This window comes from Acartia tonsa, chromosome 6 (assembly GCF_053477335.1).
Source record: "Acartia tonsa isolate MP-2025a chromosome 6, ASM5347733v1, whole genome shotgun sequence".
In the NCBI taxonomy this organism is placed as follows: Eukaryota; Metazoa; Arthropoda; class Copepoda; order Calanoida; family Acartiidae; genus Acartia; species Acartia tonsa.
This window is the reverse complement of record NC_137265.1, coordinates 24,515,836-24,526,895: the sequence shown is the minus strand read 5'-3', so window position 1 is coordinate 24,526,895 and position 11,060 is coordinate 24,515,836. Positions and strand designations below refer to the sequence as shown.

The window sequence follows — 11,060 nt, the reverse complement described above, 5'->3', positions numbered from 1 at the left end:
GGCGACGACTATGGCTACAGCTACGGCTACGGCTATGACTACGACCACGGCAACGGCAACAGCTACAGCCACGGCTACGGCAGCGGCAACGCCAACGGCTACACATTTAAAGATCTAGCTCTGAATTCATTTAATTTTTTGGAAAAATGATGCACATTTGACTGGGAAGATCTCGCTAACAACTGAACCGATGTAGTTGTCCATTCATTGTAGGAAGCGTTTTAGGATAAATTTAATGACAACTTTATTTAAATATAAGTGTTGGCATGGTTTTAGGCTACCTTTCTGTCCCCTTGCTCTTCCTTTCCTGGATACTTGTAATTTATTAATAAATTAATTGATTTTTCAATTTCAAAATATTGAAATTCGGCAACTTGTATAAAATTAATCACGGCAAAAGCGCGTTATAAACAGCGCTATCGACTTTTTTTTCATCCTGATGCAATTTTTCAAAATTTGAGTTAATTAGAGTAAAATTTACTATATTTATCTATCTCTTTTAGAAATATTTGGCATTTTTTCGATACAAATTAAATTCATTTGATTATAACATACTAAATTGTTGTTATGCTTCGAATTTTCGCATAAAATTTCCAATTATTACTGAGATAACATTTTATTTTGGCAGCCCTTATTCTTGAAAAGAGCAAAACAAAACAATTTGTCCGCTAAAAAATATTTCTGCTCTCAGAGAGACACACATTTGTAATTTACCTTTTAAATCTTTTTAAAAAGTTATCAAGGAATCGATGTTCCTATGTAGCTAAAAATTGAGTATTATTATTGAAACATGAGCTGTAAATGTATTTAAGAATGTGATTTTTTATTTCTGATTTTTATAAAGATATATATGTATATACCCTTAATTAATAGGTAGTTAATTATTACTTTTTACTAGAAACATAGCTTAAAACCACCATCAGTCTTAAATCTAAAAACAAAATAGCCTAAAACCCATGAAGCTTTCCCAAACAGAGAACCCAATCTGTTCAGTAGGTAGTTATTAAGATTTTAAGCTTTAGTCAAAACAAAAACTCTTTTTACTTTTAAAATATGATGAATCTTAAGTCTGGAATTTGCTGGTCAAAATGCATCGCTAATTTTAGGGAAGCTCTTTTACTGTCTTAGGAGATTTTAAGCTATTTTCTTGTTCTTTTCCGTTCTTTCAAGAAGCTAGAGGCGATGCAACTTGTTCACCAAAGATTTAAATGAAATGTATAAAGTAAGTTATGGATCTTTTAGACAGAACAACTTTGGTCACATTCAGTTTATCTCAATTGGTAATATACATCTAATCATCCTCCATTGTCTTATCCATAAATACACATATTTTCAGACAAAATGATGGATGTAGAAGAACCCATGTCTGATGATGAAAATAGAAATCTATTTGCTGAAGATGAAAGAGAAATGGAGGATGAGAGCAATAACCCGGAGGATTATGCTGTCGAGGTTCCAGCCACTCAAGGTATTACCGCCTAGAGGGATCTTAAAGGATATGGGATAGCAAATGAATTTATTTACATCCCCAATGTTAAAACACAAAATTAGCCCTGTTTTAAGATTACAATTAGTGGTTGAAACGTTTGGACACTCAACTTAAAAAAGCAACCAATCTAAATTCATTAAAAGTTGTTAAGCCAACCCAACGATTAAGAAAACGTTATAATTATAAAACTTCGGGCCTTTTGTACTAAACAGCCCATTGTCGACTCTCTCTCTGATTAACCACCATGGGAATAGTTGCTAGGATAATGTTTCAAGACTTGAACTTCAAAAGAAAACCAGACATTCATTCATATGAAAGTAACAGGATGTCTGTCTGTAGCTTAGTATCTTGGAATTAAGTTTTGGGATGAATTAAGCTATTTGTTTGCTTTTTTACCCTTTCAAATTATAATACAAAAGCCCTCTAATTTCCTGAGCTCGATCTTTAAATCGTTTATAGGTGATTTAAACCGGGGCGATTCATTTGGCGCACCATCAAATTATTAATATCAATCTTTAAATCGAATTTGCATGGGCGATTTGAATCGGGCAGTGGCGCGGGCCCGGCGCGGCAATGGCACTCACCGAGTGCGATTGCCGAACCAAATCGGGGTGATTTATTTAATAAATAAATATTTTTTTTTAATTACTTTAATATTTTATTGCAAAACTATCGTTTAAACATTTTTAAAATAAATTATATATTAATGTCTTATATAAAATACCATACGGACACGGCATTTTATATAAAATACCTTAATGACACTGCTTAAGTAATAAAGTTGTACTGGCGCGGATCGATATTTTAGTGAGTGCGCAGGCGATTTAACAACACCGCGCCGAAAATCTTTTAAAAATCCATGTTTTATAGGCGCGCTGTGGCTTAACACCAACGCACCTACAGTTCACCTCTGAATCGCCCCGGTTTAAATCACCATAAAAACGATTTAAAGATCAAGCTCAGCTCTTATAAACAAAAATATTTCTCAGATCGTTTTGCATATGACCAAGGACAAACAAATTCATAAAAAGCGTAAACATAACAAGATAGCAAAGAACACTAATAGATATGTAATCAAATCAATGTAGGTATTACCTATCAAGTAAATAACATAGCTAATAATAATTACAATATCTTGAATCTTTTTGTTAGGGACTCAAGCTGGAAATATGACTGCGAACCTGGACGTATCAGCCGTTGTTAAGCCCAAACGAGTCATAAAAAATCCACAACCTAAATTAAATCCTGAAAGGTATATTTTGATTAATCAAGGAAAAAAGTATAAATAATAATAATTTTTTTGATCAATATATATACATATTCTATACCTAGGTAGACAACTCTATTATTATATACCTACCTTTTTTTGTTTGTATAATCATTACCTACTTTATTCCTATTTTTTTTTTAGGTTAATGGGACCCCGTGGATTAATGGCCTTAGAAGAAGAATTTAAGGTAAACAAAAACTTACTACCTAGATCATATCCTTTGAAAATAACAAAGTTTTAAGTAGGGGAGGAGGTTTTCGTCTGTTTGTTTATTATGTTAGATCAGGTTACAATGGGTACTGGGTATCCCCTCGGGAATAAAGCCACTCGCAGGGGTAATGCACGGAAAAAAACTACCTACCCACCCTTATTTTAGATTTTATTTTATAAAGGGGGTCTGTGTGCTCTACATGTACTTTTGGGAAAACTCGAAAAAATGGTCAAAGGCTTTCGAAGCTAACCCATTCTTATTCATATAATAAGTGCTGTTAATCTTAAATGATTGTTCAATTAACATTATAATATTAATATTAAAACTAATGCTTATCAGGATTGGAAGCCTCGAGGAGATGGCCATGAATTTCAGGATTTAGACCAAATTTTATCCAAGCTGAACCACTGGACCCACAGACTTTATCCAAAGCTTCCGTTTGATGACACTCTTAATGTTATTGAAAACAGACTTGGCAACAAAAAGGTACAATGACACAATACTTTTTTGAACAAATATAAAGTTTTAAAAGTTTTGTAAGATTATATCGCTATCTTAATTTAGAAATGTCTAGGTACATTATAACTTGCGAAGCTTGTCTATTATCTATTATTTTATTTGTTCTAAAGATAAATATCTCAGATTGGCTGATCTGATTGGAATGGGCTTTATCAATATTTTAGGATGGTTTTAGGCTATACTCAAAACCTGAACACTTGGGGTTTAATCATGTAGGCATAGGCGTCCAAGGGGGGGGGGGGGGGTAATGGGGCGATTACCCCCCCCCCCAAACGAATTTGGGGGTGCCCAAAATTTTTTCATTTTATCCCCCCAAAATAGAAAATCTCTAACAAAAAAAAATTTTGCGCGCATTTTTAATGCTAAATTTTTGATAAAATTTAAATTACCCCCCCAAAAATTTTACCCCGGGGGTAAATTTTTGGGGGGGGGGTAAACAAATTTTACCCCTGCCAACAGATTTCAGGGGGGGTAATTAACCCCCCCAAGCAAATTTTACCCCTGGGGTAAAAATTTTGGTGGGGTAAAAAAAATTTAAGGCGCGCTTCGCGCGCCATTTTACCCCCCCCCTTAAAAAAATTTTACCCCCCCCAAAATAAAAAGCTTGGACGCCCCTGCATGTAGGTACTAGATTGCTTTAGGAATACAATTTTTTTCGTACCAATTCTTACCCCTAGTCAGTTTAGAAAAAAAAATCATGGAGAAAAAAATTGTTTTGTTCCAAATTATTGTAGAATAGTGTGCTGTTATTAATATAACAAATAAATGAAGTATACGCAAAATGTTATGTTATATGATACAGTATAAATGACTTTGTTACATCTATTGCCTATCTTAACTTTAATTACATTATCATTTAAGGCTGTGTCAACATATGTAAAGAAAATCCGCATGGATATGGTAGTTCCTGTTAGACAAGAGACTAATGATGATCAACCTAGCAATGATGTCAATGATGATGAAGTCGAAAGGTTTGTGTTTTTATTTTTGTAATTTAATCTATGTAATTAACCGCATAATATCCGTTGGCTTAGGAACGGTTCTGAGCCAGACTTTAAAAAATACCTATAGTTATTTATCTTATGTAAGTATATTGTAGATAAATTTTCACGAATTATAAAAATAATAATCATAGAATTAATAAAAAATTTCTATTTTACTTTTCGTGGGAAGCTGTCTATAATATGATGTGATTACTATGTAGGTATTTATATTTTTTTAGGTATGGTGAAGAACCATCTCAACCTACTGCAGAAGAAGAATTTGAAAGCATGACCTCTTCAACCCAAACACAACGTCCACTGACACAACAATCCAATACAACAACAACCCTCTCTGACGAACAGCTGGAACGAATGAGAAGAAATAAAGAAATGGCTGCCCAGAAAAAGAGAGAAAGAGAAGAAAAGAAACGCCGTGAACAAGAGGAAATTATCCATTTTAATTTAATTGCATTATTATATGTAATATAAAAACTATTTTTATAAGGACTTAGATAACTCAACAAAATTACAATATGGCTTACTGTTAAAAAACAGAACGCATTAGTTTAATACAGTTAGAAATAGAATTAAAAGGTACCTGTCATTATCATAAAGAAGTAAAATTTTTGTTGTCAATGAAGCAAAGAATAACTTCAATTACTGGGTGCTTTACAGGAAAGCTTATTGTAAACCTTTGGGTGGTTATTGGCTAATGACCTTACACCCTTTTTCTTATTAATTAAGCCCCTTAAGTCTAGGGGCACATCCGATTGTTGTTTATAAACTATACAATCTGATAGTTTTATAAAAAAAGACAGCTGTTTTTAAATTTTGACAATTTATGGATTAATCTGTTAAATCCGCCAAATAAAAAAATCACAGTACATATAAGCATAAATATAATGGATATGATTTGACCAGGATGTGAATAGATTAACTGCTGAGGATATCCATGAAGCCGAGAAAGATCTTGCTGCAACTGCTACTGCCAACAACAACAGAGATGATCTAGAACTACAGCTTGACGAGGAAGAGGAATTAATGAGAGAAATGGTAATTCAATGGACATATTATTACTTGGATCTTGCACCATATTATATATTCTCTAATGAAGTGAAATATGCAGTGGGCTAAAGTAACGATTCCCTCCTTCCACCCCTTTTACCTCAATACCTCCCCTCCTACTGGATGTACGAACAGACCGGCAATGAACGAGTTCCATGTTAACAAGCTAAATAAACGAATTTCCTCTTTTGTCTTAATATCCACGTATAATCTAAATCCAATGGTAAACTCCTATTACAGCAGCAGTACTGTTCTTATAACTAATATGTCTGTAATAAAATAATTTATAGGTAATAAAAGTTAAGATTTACCCTGAGGTTATCAGTGCTTAGCAGGCACTTTTTGTGTGAAGCACAACAGTGTCAACATAAGATTTACTTTAAGTTTTATTTGATATTTCATAAAGAAAAACAAAACACTTCGTCCTAATAATGAGTATTTTATTGATAGAATATTAAAATTTTTCCCTTTAAAGGAATAAGGTATAGTCAACAAGCGAAATAAATGTAAAATAATATTTGGGAGGCAGATAAAAAGGTCCTTAATTTTACCATGTGTTGCCCCCCAACGACAGCTGAAAATCATGTATAGGTTTTGTGAGTTTTTAAATTATTTTCGTTTTTTATATAAACTGTTTCCTTGTATCTAAATACACTAGGTACTAACTGGAACTATGCATTTTTTTAGGAAGAAAATCAAAGGGAAATGGAAGAGACAAGAACAAGATTAGATAACTCTTGCAACATTGATACAGGAATTCAGATTATCAAAGAATTTAAATACCAAAGTTATAAGAAATTAAAAAGAAATTTTGTTAGGATACAGAGTATGGTTAGGCATAAAGAAAAATTACTATCAATCAAAAAAAGGGGGGGGGTTTTAATGCAACCATCTCGTAATCAATGTATAAATGGCACTTAGAATTCGAATTTCGACCTCAAATTTTGCATGAGTAATCCTTGGTAGGTCTATTTTCCCTAAATCGAACAAAAAGTTGGAAAAGTAACGGCTGGCAGCTGGCGGCTCAGCCGTTTAGCCGTTTTTTGCCTAATTTCAGGGCAAATTCATAATTAATTACGTAGGAATCAACTTTTTAAAACATATTTTTGGTTTAATTCATGTTAAATGATAGCAATAACCATTTTTAAAATTTCTTGTACCAGCTGCTAAACGGCTAGAACCGGCTGAAAACGGCTGGGAGCTGCCAAGAGTATGAATAGTTGATAGGGCATGTGACATGTCTAGGGGTAGGTTTTTATGGTTGCTGAGCTCAAAAATACTACCAAAAATAGTGGCAGCTCAATCATATGGCAGCTGGGTAACGGCCGCTGCTGAGCTGGGAGCTGCCAAGAGTTGAATGTGTAGATAGTGCTTGTGACATGTCTAGGGGTAGGTTTTTATGGTTGCTGAGCTCAAAAATGCTACCAAAAATAGTGGCAGCCCATCAATATGGTAGCTGGGTAACAGCTGCAGCTCAGCTGGTAGCGGCCAAGAGTAGAATGGGTAGATAGGGCTTGTGACATGTCTAGGGGTAGGTTTTTATGGGTGCTGAGCTCAAAAATGCTATCAAAAATAGTGGCAGCTCATCCATATGGCAGCTGGGTAACGGCCGCTGCTCGGCTGGGAGCAGCCAAGAGTAGAATGAGTAGATAGGGCTTTTGACGTGTCTAGGGGTAGGTTTTTAGGGGTGCTGAGCTCATAAATACTATTAAAAATAGTGGCGGCCCATCCACATGGCAGCTGGGTAAAAGCTACAGCTCAGCTGGGAGCGGCCAAGAGTAGAATGAGTACATAGCGCATGTAAGGTGTCTAGGGATAGGTTTTATTGGGTGCTGAGCTCAAAAATACTACCAAAAATAGTGGCCGCCTATCAATATGGCAGCTGGGTAACGGCCGCAGCTCAGCTGGTAGCGGCCAAGAGTAGAATGGGTAGATAGGGCTTGTGACATGTCTAGGGGTAGGTTTTTATGGGTGCTGAGCTCAAAAATGCTATAAAAAATAAGTGGCCACCCATTCACTTGGCAGCTGGGTAAAAGCTACAGCTCAGCTGGGAGCGGCCAAGAGTAGAATGAGTTCATAGGGCTTATGACGTGTTTAGGGGTAGGTTTTCATGGGTGCTGAGCTCAAAAATACTACTAAAAAAAGTGGCCGCCCATCCATATTGCAGCTGGGTAACAGCTAAGCTTAGCAGTAAGCCGTTATTTAAGACTCATTGACTATTGGGATAACCAAATATTGAATATTTCAGTATAAATACACTATTGTCATTTTATATTATTAATAACAACACCTTATCAATGTATTGATTTAGTTGTAAAACGGCTGAAATTGGCTGAGAACAGTTACCAACAGATAAAAGTAAACAAGTAGCTTGTGATGTGTCAAAGAGGTGTAAGTTTTTATAGGTGCCAAGCTCATTAATACTCCCAAAAATAGAAAAGCCCATCCATATGGCAGCATGGTAAGGGCTGCTGCTCAGCTGTAGCTGTTACCCAGCTGCCATATAGACAGGCCCGAACTTTTATTGGTAGTATTTTAGAGCTCAACACCCATAAAAACCTACCCCTAGACACGTCACATGCTATGTACTTTTGGCTATTGTTAGCTTTTCTCAGCCGTTTTATGGTAGTTTTCAGCTCTTGAAACAGTGAAATCTAGTAATTAAAAAGAGTTATTAGTAATATATCCATGAAAAAAAAGGTAAAATGTTAATAGGGAGAAGTTTAATTCCACTGAAATAATCAATTTTTTAAGCCTCAAAAACAGCTGAGCTGTGGCCATTACCCAGCTGCCATATAGAAGGGACGGCACTAATTTTTGTGCTCAGCGTCCATTAAAACCTACCCCTAGACACATCAGAAGCCCTATCTACTCATCTACTTTTGGCCGCTCCCAGCTGAGCTGCAGCTGTTACCCAGCTGCCATATGGATGGGCGGCCACTATTTTTGGTAGTATTTTTGAGCAAAGCAACCATAAAAGCCTACCCCTAGACACAGTGTGCCGGAGCCGTATAATTTTGATGCGGCTCCGGCTCCGGCTCCGCGGAGCCGTATTTGGAAATACGGCTCCCGGCTCCGGCTCCGGCTCCAGCTCCGGCTCCGGCTCCTACCTTAAAATTAATATATCAATTTTTTTTCATTATTGAATTTGATAAAATAAAATAAATAATATAAAATATTTTGCTTTTATTTGATTAAAGCTATATAAAAGTAGAAGGATGTGTGTCTATTTGTTAAGTAACAATAGTTTTTCAGTTTATTATATGAAAATAGACCTTTGCCAAATTATAATATTACTTTAAAAAATCATTTTTAGCTAGTCCGGAGCCGGAGCCGTTTTTAACGAAAAATACGGCTCCGGATCCGGCTCCGGCTCCACCAAAAATGTTGCTGCTCCCGGCTCCCGGCTCCGGCTCCGGCTCCAGAACACTGCTAGACACGTCACAAGCCCCATCTACTCATTCTACTATTGGCCCCTCCTAGATGAGCTGTAGCTGTTACCCAGCTGCCATGTGGATGGGCCGCCACTATTTTTGGTAGTATTTTTGAGCTCAGCACTCCGAAAACCTACCCCTAGACACGTCACAAGTCCTATCTACTTATTCTACTCTTGGCCGCTCCAAGGTGAGCTGCGGCCGTTACCCAGCTGCCATATGGATGGGCGGCCACTATTTTTGGTAGTAGTATTGAGCTCAGCACCCATAAAAACCTACCCCTTGACACGTCACAAGCCCTATCTACTCATTCTAATCTTGTCCGCTCCCAGCTGAGCTGCAGCTGTTACCCAGCTGCCATATGGATGGGCTGCCACTACTTTTGGTAGCATTTTTGAGTTTAGCACCCCTAAAAACCTACCCCTAGACATGTCACAAGCCCTATGTACTCATTCTACTCTTGGCCGCTCCAAGGTGAGCTGCAGCTGTTACCCAGCTGCCATATGGATGGGCGGCCACTATTTTTGGTAGTATTTTTGAGCTTAGCACCCCTAAAAACCTACCCCTAGACACGTCACAAGCCCTATCTACACATTCAACTCTTGGCAGCTCCCAGCTCAGCAGCGGCCGTTACCCAGCTGCCATATGATTGAGCTGCCACTATTTTTGGTAGTATTTATGAGCTCAGCACCAATAAAAACCTACCATTAGACACGTTACAAGCCCTATCTACTCATTCTACTCTTGGCCGCTACCAGCTGAGCTGCAGCTGTTACCCAGCTGCCATATGGATGGGCTGCCACTATTTTTGGTAGCATTTTTGAGCTCAGCAACCATAAAAACCTACCCCTAGACATGTCACATGCCCTATCAACTCTTCATACTCTTGGCAGCTCCCAGCCGTTTTTAGCCGGTTCTAGCCGTTTAGCAGCTGGTACTAGAAATTTAAAAAATGGTTATTGCTATCATTTAACATGAATTAAACCAAAAATCTGTTTTTAAAAGTTGATTCCTACGTAATTAATGATGAATTTGCCCTGAAAATAGGCAAAAAACAGCTAAACGGCTGAGCCGCCAGCTGCCAGCCGTTACTTTTCCAACTTTTTGTTCGATTTAGGGAAAATAGACCTACCAAGGATTACTCATGCAAAATTTGAGAACGAAATTCGAATTCTAAGTGCCATTTATACATTGATTACGAGATGGTTGCATTAAAAACCCCCCCCTTATTCATGTGCAGTACACCAAATGTTTAGTTATTTGTGTATGCTTAGAATAAAATATTATGACATACCTATTTTTAACATGAATTTTTGATTTTTTCTATTTAATCTTTTTTCTTGGGAACAGAAAAGAAAGATAATGTTGAATCAGTAGCTACCGAAGCTTCAGAAGATAAAGATGATGATGAACTTACTATCGATACCAAAGCACCACCAGCTGCCGGAGAGTGGTCACAGGCAATTCAAGAAAAAAAATTTAATCTACATTGTTTTCCCATTTGTGTTTTATACCATTTCTTCAAGTTTTGTATTCATATGGCTTTAAAAATAGCTAAGAAAAAGAAATAATTTTTATTTCAATAAGGTCTCATTAATGAAAGATATTTTTAAGTTTTTACTAGGATTAAATCAAATGTCCTCCATACCTCGATTACTACAATATTTGCTTCTACCGTTTTTGTTGTTGTTTATTGTTATTACGTTTTTTTATGAGGCAATATTTTTCTTAGCAATACCAGCTGCCGATTTGTATTCTTTTAAAATCTTTAAAATTTTAATAAAAATACAAATTTCTTTTCTTGAAAGGAAAAAGAAAAATCCGCGAGCACGCCTGGACGAGAACTAGAACCTGAACCAGAAAAAAATCCATCAACAGAACTTGTCAATCTAGATCAAATTATGGAAGATATGGACGATGATTTATAATTTTAGAATTTTTAAAAATATAAGAAAAAACACTTTATTTTAATATTTTTTATCTTATAAACATGCCTATCTTCTAACACATTTTTATCATAATGTTTATTCATTATTTTGTAAAAAAGAACTTAGCTGTAAAATATCTATATAAATTAGGTTTTAAGTTT

At 36.1% G+C, this 11,060-nt stretch overlaps 1 protein-coding gene across 1 annotated transcript; it reads left to right on the top strand.

The window, feature by feature from the left end:
• Positions 1-1,332: 1,332 nt before the first annotated feature.
• LOC145322195 (uncharacterized) lies at positions 1,333-11,051 on the top strand. The gene is made up of 10 exons (XM_080164036.1): positions 1,333-1,468; positions 2,642-2,741; positions 2,901-2,946; positions 3,310-3,456; positions 4,351-4,460; positions 4,712-4,918; positions 5,396-5,525; positions 6,225-6,291; positions 10,322-10,431; positions 10,780-11,051. The coding sequence occupies exons 1-10, from the start codon at positions 1,342-1,344 to the stop codon at positions 10,897-10,899; spliced, it is 1,164 nt and encodes a 387-aa protein (XP_080020162.1). The 5' UTR covers positions 1,333-1,341; the 3' UTR covers positions 10,900-11,051.
• Positions 11,052-11,060: the final 9 nt, after the last annotated feature.

Coding starts and splice junctions, on each gene's coding strand:
- LOC145322195 (XM_080164036.1), top strand. CDS start 1,342: ATGATGGATGTAGAAGAACCCATGTCTGATGATGAAAATAGAAATCTA. Junction 4,919..5,395: donor AAACGCCGTGAACAAGAGGA/AATTATCCATTT, acceptor ATTTGACCAGGA/TGTGAATAGATTAACTGCTG. Junction 10,432..10,779: donor CTGCCGGAGAGTGGTCACAG/GCAATTCAAGAA, acceptor TTTTCTTGAAAG/GAAAAAGAAAAATCCGCGAG.